General features: G+C 47.2%; 1 protein-coding gene and 1 long non-coding RNA gene across 5 annotated transcripts in view; both read right to left on the bottom strand.

Moving 5' to 3' along the window:
- Positions 1-336: 336 nt before the first annotated feature.
- Positions 337-13,744, bottom strand: LOC142084380 (uncharacterized). Of its 2 annotated transcripts, XR_012674342.1 has the most exons (5): positions 12,939-13,744; positions 11,616-11,857; positions 9,862-10,896; positions 9,166-9,273; positions 337-5,064 (listed from the first exon to the last, which is right to left on the bottom strand). It is a non-coding gene; the product is annotated as an uncharacterized LOC142084380 (long non-coding RNA). The 2 variants fall into 2 exon arrangements; XR_012674341.1 differs by having other exon boundaries at positions 9,862-11,857.
- A 1,553-nt stretch (positions 13,745-15,297) lies between these two features.
- XPNPEP1 (X-prolyl aminopeptidase 1) overlaps positions 15,298-18,291 on the bottom strand; it is a 32,919-nt gene continuing 29,925 nt past the window's right edge. For 2 of the 3 annotated variants that reach the window (XM_075155002.1, XM_075155001.1), the window contains exons 19-21: positions 18,214-18,290; positions 17,423-17,521; positions 15,298-15,857 (exon numbers count right to left, since the gene is read on the bottom strand). In XM_075155002.1, the coding sequence (XP_075011103.1) occupies positions 15,729-15,857; positions 17,423-17,521; positions 18,214-18,290 (305 nt within the window). In that variant the 3' untranslated portion in view covers positions 15,298-15,728. Of the gene's footprint in view, positions 15,858-17,422; positions 17,522-17,992; position 18,291 lie in introns of all 3 variants that reach the window. The other variant, XR_012674343.1, reaches the window with a different exon arrangement.

Below are 18,291 nucleotides of genomic sequence, written 5' to 3' on the forward strand. Positions count from 1 at the left end.
TGTATAACGTCCCCGGGACAACTGACCAATGGTCCATTGACCATCTCTAGTTTTCAGTGAGCAGGGCAGGAACACACCTTCAGTCTTGTCTGGAAATGCCCAGTTTTTACCTCTTTATCTTATACTGGAGGAAAAAGCCAGCCCACTCTTCTCTTCATTTTGTGGGAATCAGTTTCTTTAGAAGCGTTTCCTCTGACTTTCCAAACCAAATTGTCACTAGAAATCCTTCATCGTTATACCAAAATGCAAGTGATTAGTATTATCACCAAAGGAAGCATCTGAATAAAAAATAGCTTTATTTTTAACTTATCCCTTAAAAGGCATAATGACCCCAGAGCTGTCCCACAGAAGTTATCCTTTATCACCACCGGATGAACAGAGATTTTTCTGGTTCATGAAGTCCAAATCATACATATTCATGCCAAACATAAAGAGCTCCTGTCAAAAAGGCTTTAATCAGACACAAGACAGAATGCTGGTTACTCTTGCACCAATAGCTCCCATATGGTGGTCTACAAAGTGTCATAGCAACCAGTCCTGCAATGGGCTGAATTTTGCCTGAGTTATGCCAACAACTCAAACCACGCCTTGGGATGCAGGCCAGAGTGAGGAACCAGCCCCAGGGACTGCCGGCACCCTCCTCTTCAAGCTGCCAAGTTCCTGGGTTGACTTATATGAGGAAAAAAAGACATGAAGTGGAAAACCAGGAGGCATTTGGACTGAAAATGTTCTTAATGGGGTTAAGCAGTACACAAAAGTTGAAGCATTATGTTCAAGAGCCAACCATTGAGAAGGCAGGTTCTCCGCTCCGTGGGGCTGCTGGGATGGGATCTGCCTCCAGACACAATATTCTTCGTAGTTGTCAGTCTTCCCAGCACCGTTAAAGAACAGCTGGCTGTGCTGTGACCTTCACAACATACCAGCTTGTGACAGGAGAGACACATCTAGCCTCAACTACACTCCTCCAGCCCACCAAAGCTCACGAGGGACCAGCACTAGAGAACTCTGCACCCTGGAAGATCATGAGCTGGAGTAATAGAAATGCTTGTAACTCATACAGCACAGTGTGGCCATGATGTGGCCTCAGACATGGAAGCCCAGATGTTCTCCAGCCACAAAGTATCCCACCATGAGGCACTGTGTTATGGCTCCCACCACGTCTTCAAAGAGCGCCCTGGGACTCCACTGCCCTACAGCAGGCAGCTCCAACAGCCAGGCAAAACACCTTTTCCCAAATTGTTTTACCCTGTGTTTCCTCCCAAGTCTACCATTCACACTGCAATCAGCCTTCAGACACCCCTCATCTCCTTGAGACTCACATTCCCATCTCTTCACAGGCACACCATGTGCTTCTCGTACTCTGCTGGGGACAAGGAGAAAAGGGGAAGGGGTCATATCCCCCTTCAGGAAATGCTGATTGGATTATTTCAACCTGCTCCCTTCAAAATGTACGGTTATGGACCAACAAATAGCACACCCAGAGGTGACATTCCCCAAATAAATGATTACTTAAGGATTAGTCACGCAGCTTTACCGAAGGCGTATGGCTGGCTTTGCAGGAAGGATTATTGCAGCAAAGATGAATACAGATGACTGAAGCAGCCGGGGCAGGGACCTGTCCTTCCACTTCGGCTGGGTATAAAGCTTCGGGCTCGAGGTCTGTCTACCTGTATTTGGTGTCTCCTAGATGCAGCACTGCTTTTGGTAATGATGAAAGGAAGGAAATCCTTTGCAAAAAGAAAGGAGTGACGAACACAAACAAGCGTTTGATTTCCCAAAAAAATCTTGATCAATGCACTAAAAAGTCTTCCCCCTCCAGCTGGCAGTTTCTGGAGGACAGCAGAAAGACAAGAACTTTCTGAAGCATTTTCAACTGCAGAATTCACCGGGGTACCCAGAGAGCTCTTGGCGCAGCCCAAGCACGCAGCCGTCATGCTGCACTGCAAGCGCAAATGCTCAGCAAACTGCCCTCCAAAGGGCCGTTCCCTTCGAGCGAGCTGAGGCCAGGGAGTTCGTGTCCTCCTTCAAACCCAGAAGCTGCACTTGCTTTGAGGAAAACCGTTCTCTGCAAGGCTCTAATCCAAAGCTTAGCCCTGATAAGGGTGAAAAAAATGCTACAGCTGGATTCACTAAGGTTTCAAATCAACCCTGTTGTCTGTTACATTAATAATTGCAGCTTTTAGGATACTGGAGCCCAGCAGTTTCTTAGGAAGTAGCAGATGCCCTTTGGTTGCTCTGCTTTTTTCCTATTGCTAATTTATTACCCTCATGCCTCTGTCAAGAAAAATCCATGGGGCATTTCTTTCTTTTTGGAGGGGGAGGACGGAGCGGGGGATGACACTGACACTCACACTCTAACGCTGAACCACCAGCATATGTAGAAAAGAGACCAAACTCCTGCTGTCACCTAAAACCACATATAATCACCCCCTATTTGTGTCTTAGCGTCCACAAAATCATGACCAAGACTATTACAGAACAAGTTTGATAGCAACAGGTCTTAATTTTATCAAGGCTCCTCTACCTTCATAATTTCAAATACTTGTCAGCAGCAAAAAAGTGCCAAGCAAACCACAGGTGACTGGAAAGCCATGATTATTCTCTCTTCCTTTTTTTTCCCTCATCTTTTTTTTCCTTTAGCCACAGCTCTTTTCCACCCGAACTCTCCACGGTAGAGAGCAGGTGATTTATGCTAGGTCCCTCCAAAGCTCTCGGACCATTGCATCGCTGCGTAATTATCAGCAGATTTTCCTAATGGACACACACCGGCACAGGGCCGGAGGAACGGCATTGAATCCAGCTTGTTGGACATCTCCGTGCCAAGCCTGCTGTTTTCTATCTGCTGGTGTCATCCTCTTTTTTATTATTATTTAGCCCGAGTTTAAAGGGGTTTCTGGGAAGCACAGACAAGCCCGGCTGGCGCCCACGCAGGGCTCTCCCCCGCTTGCCACCCGTTCCCCAGCCGAGCCGTGCTGGGGGACCCCATGACCGGTCCGAGGGGTCCCTCTGGTGATGGGAAGCAGCGACGGCGGCTGGGAGCTGAGCGGGGCTGCTCCTGCTCGCTCTTTACGGAGAACTAACTACCCGGCGAGCCCCGGGCAGGTTTGTCTCCCGGAGAGCTCTGCCCGCTCCCAGCCCACCCTCCCCGGGATGCCCTTGCACCGCCATCGCAGCAGCCAGCGGGAGCCCAGAAAGACCGGCTGCGCGCCGGCAGCCACTGGGATCTGATCCCACGGTGGTGCACGGCCCGTGGGGTCAGGCCGGTGCTAATAAAGCCCATGCCAGGGGAGGCGGGATCACGGCCCCTGGAGCGGTGCAGGATGCGGCGCAGCCCCGCGGCATCCTTCCCTCTCCTGCACCTCAGAGCAGGGAGGGGTCAGCGGTCACATCCCAAAGGCAAAACGAGGCACTGCCTGCCCTCGGGTTTTTTCAGGCTGCCAGGTAATCTGTCTCGTAACAGAGCCAGAACTTTTATGGGCAAGAAATACTATTCCTCCCTGGGCTTAAGGAAACGAATCAGTAGTCCCTCCCCTCAACATGGAAAGCAGGGACACATAGCCCAAACTCTCACACGTGCAGCATTTTGGGGAGAAAAGGCAGAACAGGGAAAGGATGGATCATCTTAGTGTAGTGGGCAGAGGATGGACCAAAAGTGATTTTTCTGATCACTACGGTTCAGCAGCTAGTACTCAACGAATTGGCTTCAAATACCTTTCTCACAAATCGCCTACAGCATGTTCCCACTGATGTAGTCCAAAATAATGAAATCTTCTTTAGAAATTGAAATCCAGCCACTATTTACATTCCAAGTGCCCCAAACCACTAGATTGAAGACATGGCTGATTCACCATCTCTAATGACCTGCCAAACCTGGGAGAAGGGGTCAGATCCACAGAGGTTTTTCTAGGGCCCCCTGGGCTCAGGGGAGACCATAGCAACCCTGCTAAGTGGAAAATAATGTGATGCTGGTCCCAGTCCTCCTTTCACGCTCATTTAGCCAGTGTGATGCTGTCAATAGCGGTGGCAATGCATTACTTTAACACCGGTGTAATTTAGCAGAGGGTCGTGTCTGCTTTTTTCCCTAAAGAGCCTTTAAAAAAAGCAATCTGTCAGACCTTGCTATTCAGGTCATTCCCAAGTCGTGTTCTGCAGTACAGTCATAGAGAAAAATGTAGACTGTTTTCACTTTAAAGTGTAATGATAAAAGAATACCTGGTAGCCAGCAGGAAATTTCAAGGGGTGAGAGCAGTCCTTCCAACTCCTCTGGGGGTCTGACATTACATACTCCTCAGGCAAGTAAGTTATTAACTTGCTTCATTCATGCCCTTTAGTGGGAAGCAGAACTAAGTGCAAATCCAAGTCCTAACTATTGCAAATTTCATGCCTAGTTTGGCATCTTAGTTTTTCCGGCTCTCATAAGTAGGTGTTTATCATCTGAGAAGCTCAGTTTTAATGGAAGAAGAAAAGTCTGCCTCTTAGTCCTCCTGTTTGCAGAATACAGATGTTTCCAGTTGCACCCTTTCAGAGGGCAGTGTGCTAGTTTTCTGCCAGTGCTACAAGGCAGCAGCAAGGTGTTTTATAAACCAGTGAGGATGATGGCTCAGCAAACTCTGCTGATGTCCTACAAAGACCACACAAACGGACCTGCTTGTGTTGCAGCACTGACACGCTCTAGAAAGGTCCTGTCTGAATATCCCGGATAGTGGCAATGCTCCTTCTTTCCCACTGACACCTGGACTCTCTAAGAGACTGAGGTCTTGTCACGTCGTGTGGGTCCGGATACTTTTGCTCCATAATAAACATTTTCAGTAAGTTCATAGCTAATGGGCAGAGCTGGCCTCGTGACCAAGCGTCTCAGTCTGCTGCAGAACACAGACATCTCTGCCTACAAGCAGTTTTCTTTGCAAAGGCACTCACACACTCCATGTGCCATTTTTAGCCTAACAGCAAGGAGTTACAGGTGCCATCCAGTGAATGCTCTTATTACTTACCAGGAGAAGGTATTACTGCAGTTTTAGAGCTCGGTTGCCCATTCAGTCCGCTCATGCTTAGTGCTTCCTCTGCCTGGAAAAAGAGCATTAAGAAGAAACGTTATGCTGCAATTTATTCCTATTTTACTTTCTTCGTATTAAAACTGCATCCAGTGCTGCTTATAATGACAGCCTTACTCCCCAGCAAGGCAATCCCCATACCCTCAGGGATGCACTTCTCCACAATTTTCACAGTTAGTAATGAAACTCTCCACTTTCTTGGCACCTTTAATCACCAAGCACTTTGGAGGAGCCAGCCAGTGCCACTGAAACAAACAGACAGACTGACTTTGATTCTGATGGGCTCAAATTAGGCTACAGGTTCAGCCCCAAACTGTGTAGCTCCATCTGTGATGGACCCAGGCTCCTTGCCTGATTTGCAGAGGGCAAAAGCATCCACACAGCTTCTTGCAATAAGATTTGAAGACCTAAGTGTGAAATCAATATTATGGACTGATACCAGCCTTTACCCAACAATGTTTTAATTGCCTGTTCTCCCTCTTCCCAACCCAAGCTGGGAAAGAAGCACTGAAGTTTGTTCCACAAGCACTGCCATGCCAAAGATGAAGCAGCGAGGACTTAGCATTTCAGAAGCTGTCTGGCAGCTTTGGCGCTACCAAGAAACTTTGAGGGACTTCAACACATTCGCCAAGTTCAGCACATCACAATGTGTTGCACAAAGACGCTGTAAACTCTTTTCTGCGTCGGACTCAGATGAGCAAAGCGTTGATCCATATCCTTTTCAGATCCACCAAAACTCTCCCATTAGCTTGGCTGAGGCTTGAGTTGGGCCCAGAGACAATTTCCCGAAGAGTCAGCTAGCTTTTGCCAAGGTCCAGCAGGTATGGAGGTGAGATGTTTGGTTCTGCTTTGAGGCTTTAAGACGTTCCTGTTGTATAAATAACAGAAACATCCACGCTTGTCATTTCTAATTGCCAGGAGTGGGAGGACATGGCTGGAAGGGAGGGGAGCAGTGGCTGGATGCGCCTCTCCACCCAAACAGCAGACAGATCTCGCCATCCCCGGCCCTGCCAGCCAGCTGGTGAAGCTCCTTTGTGGCACCCAGGTAAAGGTCAAGCTTTTCAAAGTCGATCCTACTATAGCTCTTGGAGGATGATTTTCCCACACACATAAAGGAAGTGAATATGCCCAAAACAAAATTAGGATATAAATATATGAAGTGTGAAGCTGAAGGCTTATGGTACCTTTATGATGCCTCAAACTCTATTAACAAGTTGGTCTGTTTTCCAGAATCCTGTTTCACATTTAGGGAGAGGGTGGGGGGATATTCATAGCACTTCACTTCAGGCTTCCTTGAGGAACCTCTCTCTTTCTCTCCCCATGGGAAGCAAAGGCAGGCAAGGACTCCCACCTCTTCAGCACAGACGGATGAATTGGTGCCCAGGTGCTCAGAGATGGCATTTACACACAGTTTGTCAGCTTTGGGACAGAAAAGCATAAAATTTGACCCCCTTCTAATTTTGGTAGAGTGGTGGGGGGATACTCATCCTGTCCAAAAAACCAAATATAGCTGTGAGCACATCCCAGACTAAGCACCCCATGGCAGGCAAAATTAGTGAGTGGTGCACAATATCAATTCAGCTCCTTATCCATGTGCACCAGGATGCTGCCTTTAATTAAATTAGCATAAGCTCTCTCTTTGACATTATGATTTAATATTACAGACTCTAGGTTTTATCCCAGTAAATGCATAAAATGTGAATGCATCTGAGAGTCATTTTTTCATGTTTCTCTCTACGCTCACTGTTTCTATTGTCTTAATGATCTAGTTTGTCTTTGCCAGCCGGGATGTGTGTGTTACAGACCAGGCCAACGTTTGGTTCTCAAAAGGGGAGAGCAAATCACTACAGTGGCTTCTTTCTTGCGGGGTTGTGCGGGCTCCCCAGTGAGATGGAGGAGCCTTACGGCTGTCATCTTCCCAAAAGTCATGCTGAGCCTGGGGGATAGGTGCTAACTGAGAGCAATTTGTGCTGGGCTTGAATCTGCTCCTGCCCCGTTCACCAGGGCAGAGCTCACGTAGGTCCCTTGACTGTTCTCCAGCAAACGAGGAGGGCTGTGGAAAGGCTCTTCTCCCTGGACTGTTTCCTCTCTTTTATAAGCACTTTCACACTGTCAAGAGGTATGAAAATGTCATGGATAGCTGAGAGTCTTATTCAATATGCAATGTACAGAGTAGGGAAAGGTCACGCTGCCTTGCTCGTACAAGGAGCTCCCCTGCACTTTCTTTGGGTAGGATTTGTTTCAGGTCTCTTGCGCGTGAAGTCTCCGGACCACACTGACCCACCTGGCCAGGATCTCATGTCCAACTCACTGCCCACCACCACCTGTAGGTCTCCCTCCTTGCTGGGTTCCTGCCCCCCAGGTAGCTGAGTGCCAGCCCAAAACCCATCCTGGATCCTTCATTGGTACCAGCACTTTTGCTTCAGACCGTGTTCTCTGCCCCTGGGCACGGAAGGCTTGCTGGGAGGTGGTGAACCCAGGGACACCAAGGAACCAAACTCCAGCTCTGCAACATGTGGTTTCTGTGCTTCCATCCAGCCTTTGCATTTGCATGTTCCTGAATTAATCACTTTAAATTAATGCCTGCTGATTTTCTCATGTCAATAAATGCACCGAATGCAAAACAATATCATCCTTACAGTGACTATTTCTAGCTCTACAGCAGGTTAAAACTAAAATTGCTGATGTTTCAAAACTGGCAAAATCGTGCATCTGCAGTACAATTTTTAATGCTAGGCAGACTGTTATTAATGGCTTGTATTAAAAATTCTATGATTATGAAATGCACTTTTAAATGCTTGACCGTAGCTGCATAAAGCTCACTTGCTTTGTTCTTTAAAGGTGATAGGAACCTGCCCTACTGCAGGGTCATTACCAGGTTAGTTGTGGCTCTGATGCTTTTCTGGTGCCATTGCATGTCTTCTCTTGATTCAGCAGCTGGATTTTTTCTGGATTTTTACAAGTCTTCCACCCTACTTTGGGAATCCATCCTCTTCTCCTGCTGTAGGTCTAACTGTGTCCCAGATATTTCAACCTACAAAGACTATCTCACCTGTGATCAAGTGAGCGATGTCCCTCGGTACACAGACAACTGAATAAACGGAGCCAGAATGCCTTCTTCTAGAGAGCCTCCTCCCTACTATTACTAGCACTTTTCTGCCCTTGCAGAAAAGCCTTCCACTTTTTCAGGAGCTTTACCATTTATCCGGATCATGCACAACAGCCTGTGATCACACGTGTTGCAAGATAACTTCGTATCTTCAGGCTCAGGAAGAGACGGGAGTCCCAGCTCTTCTTAAGATGGCTCACACCACCCCGGAGGAAGACTGCAGGTGGGTGAGCCCTGCCCTGGAGCCCGTCTTCCATCCCAGGACAGGAGTGGTAGGACCAGGTTGATACAAGCAGGGTTGCTCCTGGACAAGGTTGTTCCCTGGGGAGAGCCCACACTTTGACATCCCTTGCTAGAGTGTTGGATTCACATAATCTCCACCTGTCAGCCCACATCATGTTTAATGAGCCGGGCAGGCATTACGCCGTCCTCTTCAAGACCGCAGCAGAGTGCAGTGTGCTCAGCCAATGATTAAAGCAAGGTCCATGTGATTTTACAGCTAGGCCTGGTAGGATTCAAGGTTTATTTTTACTGAGAGTTGACAGTTAAAAGCAACATTAATTTCTGGTTGTCAGCTTTTACTGCCAGTTTCCATTCCTGCTCTCCAGCCCTGTCTCGGGGCCCGCGGTGCCCCCTCTTTAATGCCGGCACCTCCTTGGTGCTCAGCTGGGGTTGCTCGCAGAATCCAGAGTTGATAAGAAATTATAACCAGTGCTGCAAGAGCAAGAGGCAGCACGCAAAAAAGATGTCTCTATCCATATTTCACAATTAAAAACTGAGTCCTACTGAGCCTCCTTGTAGCTATGCTGAGCCTTTAATATAAAATGGGTTTGCAGCTTTTGGTGGAAAGACGCTGTGAGGAAGGGCGAGGGAGCTGGGTATCTCTCCATCAGGCTGCTCACACTATAACAACTAACAATGCTTTCGGGAGCTTTTTGCAGGGAATGTTACATTTCAGCCTGGTTTCATAAGGGGCTGGTTATCCCAAAGTAGAGGCAGTCTTACCTATTGCTTCCTGCCCAGGAAGGAGCTTCTGTGGCTGACTCGCTGGTTGCTGTGGGGCAAACACATGATGTTTGCATTACGGTGTTATGGAAACAGCCAACTTTGCTCCTGTGATAATAATAAAAAGCATCTTTAAAGAGTGGTCTTGTGGAGAAGGGCTATTTTTTTAAGCAACAGCCCAGGCACCTGCCTCCTGTCGCCTCTGCTCTGCGGCAGAAGCAGGGCACTGCCATCTGACCAGCGAGCAGCGAGGAGCACTTAACTCCACCAGACATCTCTATCACATCCCCTGCACTGCAAGGCGCGCGGGTACCCTTCCCCACGGCCTTCAGCGAAGGAAATGCAAAAGCATCAATGCCCAGGGTTATTTGCTTTGCCAAGTGGAAACCCTTGTTCTCATTCCCCTGTGGGAAACCCAAAGACGGTAACTGCACCTGACATCTCTGCCCCGGGTGGCGAGCCCTTTTAAATTGCCTTACCATAATCTAGACAAGAGGTTAGAAGAAACACGTGTTATCGTAGCTGGGCTGTGGGTAGCAGAGGTGGGATGCAGTTTGCTCGTTAGTCTGTACTGGCATACGGTGCTGCCTGCCCACGGATGCCACGGCAGGTCTCAGCATCAGTGAGGATGACCAGATGGCCACTGGCCACGAGTGTGGTCCACCAAGCGGCTCACCCAGCTCAGGCCACACTTACCGTAGCATTTCTCATCCAGTTGTGTTCAAAATGTGATTGATTCAGAGCTGCCCAGTGCCATTGGTCTGGATTTGAAGCATTGTTCAAATCTGAGAACTTTGTAAACGATGCGAGCACTTCAGAAGTGATAACATAGCATTGCTCCCAGAGGGGGGTTGGTGAAGGTCCTAAGTGAGAAGCATTGCCCAAGTGAAGGAGAGGTTTGCACATCGATCCTGAGTCTTGTCACCTGAACACAGGTTTATTTATTCCACCCAGCTGTAACCATGTGCCTGAGATGGCTGAGAGAGGACTTGTCTGCTCATCAAGTCAATGGAGAAGGCAATAACCCCAAAAGGATGCTGCAACTCACAAGTATGCTACATCGTTTCTGGGGTTACCTCTCTCTCTCCACTGACCTCAGAAAGCAAACACAAGTTTTTAGCTCTGTTTGACAGGATGAACACACAGCTCGATGCGTCCTAGCTGCTACTCCTGTTTCTCAGGTGTAGTGTAATCATTGCAGCAGGAATTTTTCAGCAAAATGTTTGACTTCGGGCGTTTTTTATGGTTTTGTGTTTCTTATCTAAAAAATTCAAGTTCTTCAAAATTCAATCTGGGGCCAGGTTTCATCAGGTTTATGTCAAAAAATATTTTAATACAGTTTCAAAAATTGTCAGACTGCCTTGTTCCAACAAGTTCTAAATGGAAAACTCCCAACTTCTACTTAATTTTTTTTTTTTTGCTTTAAAAATTAATCCAATCTTTTAAGTTTAATTAGAATTGCCAGTATTTACAAAACATCTCCTAAACCAATGACAACTAAATGCTTTGATGGATGTCACTTTTTTGGCTCAATAATTTTTCCAGGCTTTTAGTTAACAAAACTTTTCATGGTCTTATCATGGCCTTATCATCTCCCCCAAGAACAGAATAACCCTACAAAATATTTTCAAAAGGCAGAAAAAAGAACATTTCTTCTTTGTTTCTTGTTTTGACCGAATCTGAAATTGCCGTGACTGCTGCAGTGTTGAGCTCCCACAGGCACTCAGGCTCCTGAAGGGAGAAAGGGAATGTTAATTCCATGGTTGGCTTTACTTAATTAAATAAAAAGAATATTTGGGCAAATAAAATACAATTCTTCCCAGACCCTGCCCTGATCAAGCTGTGCTCAGAAACATGAAATCTGATCATCCTCATTTTAGCAAACTAACTGTCAAACGTGACCCAGCAGGAAGGCGGGCTATTAACAAGTCAGCTATTTATAGCGCAGATGTCAATAATTTGGAGTATTTAATCACAGTGTACATCGATTTGTCCACAGCTCAGACAAACGAGCTGGCTCTGCCAAGGGTCTGGGTCTATCTACCATCATTAGATGTCTCCTTGTTCTTGTACAAAAAAAAGAAATAACGGACCCAACTTCTCATCAAGCCATGCTGGATGATCCCATCTCCGGCCAAGGCCGGATCCTGTGCATCTACTAAGGCTCAGCTCTGTGAGGTCTTAAAGAAGCTGCGGGTGGGGATGGGGAAGATTTGCTTTTTCTGACTAATGGCATGGCATATATTTTGCTTGCAAAAGGCCTCTCAGATATGAAATTTCACAAATCTTACGAAAAGGTCTTTTCTGAGTGCCCAGAGAAGGTGCACAAGCTAATCCTGTAGCACTAAGATGATAAAAGCACACCCTGAAGGAATGAATAATTGAAGCCCAGTCCTAAATATTAATAGCATACAAGGGGAAGAGGACACTTTCCTCAACTTTGTACTTACCGAGCTGCCTGTTTGGATTTGAGCAGAGATATTCTCACAACCGCTCCAAGCTCCTTAAACCCCCTCCTAGAAGACCATGACGCTCTGAACTAATGCTACCTTCATCTGAAATTCCCCAGCTCGTTTCGTATTCAAACCTCAAGAGGAACGCGGTGGTGTTTATCGGAAGATGTGCTCCAAACGCAAATGGAAATGAAGGACGCTCGCCGAGTCCCCTGCCACCGCAGCGGGGCGAGCAGCACCTGCGCGGGAGAGAGGATGCACAGAGGGACGGTGCGCAGCGAGCGGGGCCTTGCTCCAGCTCCGGAGATGCCCAGTCAGGGCTGCTTGACACGATACTGGGGTGATGGGGGGATATCGAAGGCTCGTGGTAGATCCTCTCCAGTTGGTTAATGCTCCATTTTGGGAGATGTTTACAACATGCTGGCCTCAGACTGGTTTTTAAGCAGGATCGGTGCAATGCAGCTCTGTGCGTGGCAGTTGTAGGGACCTGGTTGCCAGCCCACACAAACTGCCCCAGAGACTGCTGCGAGAAAGGGCTCGCAGCTGAGCACGCACACAGGAGCCCAGCCACCTTCAGGCTCTGCGGGCAAAAGGCTCCTGTGATGCCAGGAGCCAGAGCAAGCCACTGGCAGGTACATGAAAAATGGAGGGGATTGGATTTTTTTTTCTTCAGATGCCATCTGAGCGTGGAAATTGCTCTGCAGACGGTGCATCACGGGAGCAGGGCAGCAACCCGCGCCAGGAGCCTGCGCTCCCGGGAGGATGGGCAGCCCCGAGGAACCAAACTCCCCTGCAGCCTTCACCAGCCCTCAAGCCAGAAAATATAAGCCATTTAAATTTAAAAAAAAAGGGGTTTCTCTCCATCTGTTGATGCAACTTAGGCTGCTCTCTGCTGGCTCTGTGTGCTCCCTGTGTGTTTGGGGTCAGGGTCACTGTGCACTAATGTTCACCCCTGGATCAAGCCCTGGGCTGGGCGGGAGATGGATGGGTTGGATGAAGTGATAGGACCGGATGGGCTCACCCCAGCAAGGCCCCCTGTAAGAGAGGCTGTGTAAGGAGCAGAAATGTGCTTTGCAGCATGATCTAAAACTATGAGACACCCACTGGGTTAAAAATATTGCAAAACTGAATGGCTTGAAAATAGACCATTAAGTATGTTGTTATTGAAAATGCCCCTTCCTTCCCACAACAACAACAAAAAAAGCCCCTATGGAAAATTTTTTTTTTTTTTAAATCAAATAAAATTACATTTTTCACTTGAACAGCATAATGTTATGGTCATTTCTGTGGATGGTACTCATATAAAAATAAAACCCAAACCTGACAGGAACTTGGTTTCAGTTCATTCTTTTCCTTGCTCCTCTCTTCCTTTTTTCTTCCACCAGGAGAGGGGAAGGGAGAGACCGCTCAGGGAAAGCAGGCACTGATGGAATAAATCAAAACCTGGAAGAAGAAAAAAAAAAAAGAAACCAAGTTTAATTTCCATTGGAAACCTGAAGCTCAGACAGGAAAGGATACAAAATGTAGTTGTGTTTTCAAGGAGTGAATAAAGAGAGAGACAGATGCCTTAGAGTTAGGAACGCATCTCAGCCAGCCCTAGCCTGCAAAACACCCCGTCTCCCTCCACTGAGGTGCCAAATCTGAGAAAGGAGTAAAGATCTCCAAGTTGTGACCAAGATGCGGTGGCAGACTCCCTGCAAGAAAAGCCCACGGGGTCGAGGTGGCATGGAGGGGTGAGCTGGGGAGTGAAGGGCAGGAGGTATCTGCTGAGGCTCCCTGGGCTGGTGCCTAGAGGAGAATTCAAGGCTGAATTGCCCCACCTCTGTCCCCGTGCACTGGAGGGGACTTTGGGACGGGAAAGAGCCATGAATTTCTGAGATCTGGGTAGGAATGGCCCCAGATTGCCATCTGACTGTAAAGAGGGAATCGAGGAGGGGAAAAGGTCCAATAAGGCCATTCAAACCTAGCAAATTGCTTTCGGTGTCTTGTCCCCCCCTCCCCACTGAGATCCCTGAGTCAACCACAGTGGCTTTGGGTCAAGAGGACAAAAGCTTCCCCGGCTGTTGTGTTTCACCGTTTGGTAGAAATCCTCCTCTTCTGCCTTCCCGTGGGAAACACTTGTCCTTGAGTTTGAGGAGAGACCTACCCAGGCTGGGTCTTTGCCAAGACATCTAGGACACCGTTCTTGGGAACGGTGGTCAGCAATGCAGCCCCCCTGCAGGTCTACACCGACCGGCAGAGTCGTCTGCTTGAACCTCCACCATCACTCTGGAGAGCAGCTGCCTTCCAGCCTCACAGGTCTCCCCCCGGCCGGGGGAAGCTGCGGCGTTCGGCTGACAACTCCCCCATCGTTCAGCCTCACTGCACGCACACCGATTTTGCTGGGAAAGCCCCAGTTTGCCACAGCAGAACCTGTTCAGAGGTCCGCCGCTTGTCCTTCGATCCTGTGGCACAGTCAGTACCCACAGAGGCAACAGGCACCTTCGGAAGAAATGTTTTCCCCGATGGGATTCAGCCGACAGCACGTGCTCATGAGATACAGGGCACCGGCTGGGGTGTGAGCCGGGTTTCCCATAGACACAGCGGAGATGAAAGCTAATACTTCCAGGCGGCGGGGGAAACCATCTGAATATTTAAATACATATACCTACGTGCAGAGGCCGGGGTGAAAATGACCTTTTACAGCATTTATTGCAGTTTTATCACCTTCTTGGATAACGTAGCTAGGAGGCCAGGCAACTTTGTTTCTCTTCCCCGTCCCTTTCTGTTTGGCTACGAGATACTGCTTCCAGATTCCAAAACTCTTGAGGGAAATACTAATTTCATGCCATTTAACAAAAATTAATATTTCCCTCTCAAAATTTCTTGGGGGATGGGGGGAAGAAAATTATGTATGCGAACATTTCCATTTGCACAGAGCATTTCTTTAAAATATCAGGAATTTGAGTTGCTGTTACCCGATTGCTCTTTTTAGATCTAATATTGAATTTGAGTTTGATCAAAACACTTTCAGTGCAAACGTTAAGAATGACTGCTTCTTTTAGTAAACATGTTCTTACCCCATGATGTAACATTACAGACAATGCTTTGATGCACCCGCACACAGTGATTTTCAGAAGACCACAGAGCAGAGAACTCCCCCTCCGGGGTGGGAAGCTCTCGTACCCGTGTTTAACTTGTAGCAGCTCGCTTCACCACCAGACTTTGTGCGTTGCCTGGCAATCCAGATCACGGCTCCCGGTGGCAAAGGCCAGGCTGATTTTGAACCAAAGTTGCAGAGGCCTTCTTTTGCCCATTGTATGCATTTTTTTTTTTAACTTAATAATTGCTCTGTGTCCAGGAAGAGCTGCAGTTCCATGATACTGCCCACACGTCCTGTGGTGCCGAGGGTTGTACAAGTACTCAGCAAGTCATAACAACAGACAGAAGTACCGGCCTGGATGCTCTGCACACATAAACCTCTGCCGAGTGTCGCCCCATCTCTTCCATGATCTGCCACCAAGCACAGGCAGAACTGACTGCTCCTGTCAGGCCTCTCCACAACATCTGCCCAGCGCCTAGCACAGGGCAGCCCTCGCTGTCTGCACACATAAAGGTGGAATTATCTGGATCTTGCCCTTCTTCAGGCTGTCAAACCCAACACATCACTGACTGCAAGAGAAGGCATACAGAGCAAACAGCGGGTTGGAATCTTTTATTCAGTAATCAGTCCTGCTGTGTGGGTAGCATCTTAGCAACTGGAACCCAAGTATGCAAAAATACTGAGTTTTCACAGTGAAAAACCAGACAGTATAAAATATTCCAGTATTGCCTCTTAGAACCATTATTTCAATAAAGACCCCTCTTTCAAAGGCAACAGGCTTATTTATTTTGTTTGCTTTCTATTCTCAACCCCTCCCCCCCCAAAAAAAAAATTGTTCAGACAGTAACCCTCCTTACCCCCACATTACCCGCACATGTTGCGGGGAGAGAAATGAAATTAAATCCCCTCCTGATTTCCAAAGTTTTATTGAAGAACGTTCTCCCAGTGGTGTCAAGGGCCAAGAAGACGTAGATTATTGTGACACCGAGTGGTCCTGATGTTCTACACACCACAGCGTGTAGGTGGTACTACTGAACTCTGATGAGAGGCTCCGTCTCCCGGATGAGCCACCGAAGAGCTTCGTGCCGGCCTTGCCTCTCCAGTTCTGCTCCAATTACTTCCCTGCACTTCTGATGGTAGTCGTTCACCCAGTTACACTAGAGAAAGGGAGGGGGTATGACATTCAGTATAAACGCAGAAGAGTTGGTGGCCTTACAAGTTGTGTAGAGCCAAAGACATTTGTAGGCCCTTGTGCTCCTTGGGATTGAGCTGTTAGGCTGGGATGGGATCCTGTCCCAAAGAGACAGACATCTAATATATGGAAGTGACTTGTAAATTTGATGAGGGTAGGAACTAAAGCAATTCGTCCTGGGTTTTCAGAGGAGCCAAGGTTCGGCTCAGCTGACAAGTATTTAAAGTCTCTGCAAATCACTACCTCCAGCAAGTCAGAATAGCTACTTTGGCACAGCCTAGTAAATAGCTTTGCAAATTTGTAACTGAACAATGCAGTCCTGAGACACAAGTTGCCCTATTGATCTGAACAGGTAACCTTATGGCAGATCTTGGTACTCGTCACACTCCTCTTCAGAAAAAGGAAATGCAAATAGGATTATCATTCAGAAAAGGAGGATGGGTTGAGGCAAAATAAAGAGTATGGTAGAAAAATAGGATGAAACACGTCACGGTGAAGGTAGTGGGAAACCTAAACACAAAGTGCAGAGCATGAAGCTATTCAGGAAATAAATGCTGCTGAGCAGGTATCATTGATGTCTGCTCAGGGTCCGTATGTACTGCAGAACATGGTGTGGCTGAACAAGATTGGTTACGAGTAGATACAGACAACAACATGGGACAGTCTTTAGTAAGTCTCTGGGGAGACAGCATGATACTCTGACAGAAGCAAATTAAGGCAGTGTCCTGGTTTTGGCTGGGATAGGGTTAAATTTCTTCCTAGTGCTGTGTTTTGGATTTAGTATGAGGAGAATGTTGATAACACACTGATGTTTTCAGTTGTTGCTAAGTGCCCTCCTAGTCCAAGGACAGCTCCCGTGCCTACTGACTGAGCTAGGTGCACAAGATGGGAGGGAACATAATCAGGACAGCCAGCCCAGCTGGCCAATGGGGTATTCCATACCATGTGACATCATGCTCAGTATATGAACGGTAGGCATGATCCAGGAAGTACCGATCGCTACTTGGTTATCAGTCAGCGTGAGTGGTGAGCAATTGCATTGTGCATCACTCATTTTGTATATTCTATCATTATCATTATTATTTTCCCTTTTCTGTTCTATTAAACTGTCTTTATCTCAACCCATGAGTTTTTCTCACTTTCATCCTTCTGATTCTCTCCCCACCCCACCGGCGGGGGGAGTGAGTGAGCGGCTGCGTGGTATTTGGCTGCCTGCCAGGTTAAACCATGACAGGCAGGAGAAGGAAAAGAGAAGAGATGATACCAGCAGATATCATATCAAGGGTACTACCAAAACAACATCATCCGAGGGGTCCTCGCTGCCTTCATCATAGAATAATTTAGATTGGAAAGACCTCTGGAGAGCTCATCTAGTCCACCCTCCCACTCAAAGCTGGACCAAGTTTAAAATTAAGTCAGATTGCTCTCTGGATCTATGAAATGGAACAGAGGCCAGTGGTTCTTGTAAACCGAACAGAACAAGCTGGTTCTAGTGCAAAGAAGGCAGTGCAAATCTACTGTTTCACTTACCTCTTTTTGTGTCAGCAAATTAACATCAATCATTTTCGTCTGGATTGGAACCAGGGTTAAGGGTTCAAAAGTCAGGCTCCCTCTGTTTTTGAAGTTGTACTGCAGCAGAAAGACAAAATTTTTTTAGAAACAGCTTTAGCCAGATCACACTTACTTCTGGGTTCATGTCATCAGTACAGAACAATACATGTAACATTCAGATGAGAGGGTAGCAACTTACAATAACATTTTTCTTATGCTCAAGCAAAGAATCTCAATATAAACCTTAGTTATTTCTTTCACATTTTAAAGGCCACGTCTCAGGTCACAATTGTAGAGGACTCAGCTTGATGACCATACGGTCATTTTCAGTTTGGCATTTCTAAAAGCATAACCCAGGCAGACTGGCAATTATAATGTCAAAATCTGTCTGTAGTTTTGTTTCTGCTGCCACTGAGGACTCTATCAGAGAAGAAAATCCCAACTTGAGAAGATTAACCAGCTCTACACAATGACTCCAAGAGGCTGAATAAAGATCCTTCTGATCTTTGACATCCAGACAGAAAACATTTTAAAACAACTCTCACATACACATTTCAACCTATGGAAACTCTGCAGAAGCAGAACTGTCTTCTGTGCCCTCATTAGCAAGGGAGACTTAGAATCAGTCTTCATCAAAGCGTGGTTTTGGAGACCAGGAGTCTTGAGTAGGATTCAACTGTCTGCAGCATGGTCCCACCTCAAGTTCCAGTACTTTAAGTTTTACAACCAGTGAGCCATGGAGAAAGGTGCATCTTGAGCAGGTCATTCACCTTGGTTTCGGCAGGGATCACAAGGACGACATTTTCTATTCGGACCCCAAAGGACCCATCTTCATAATACCCAGGCTC

Source organism: Calonectris borealis, chromosome 7 (genome assembly GCF_964195595.1).
Source record: "Calonectris borealis chromosome 7, bCalBor7.hap1.2, whole genome shotgun sequence".
Lineage (NCBI taxonomy): Eukaryota > Metazoa > Chordata > Aves > Procellariiformes > Procellariidae > Calonectris > Calonectris borealis.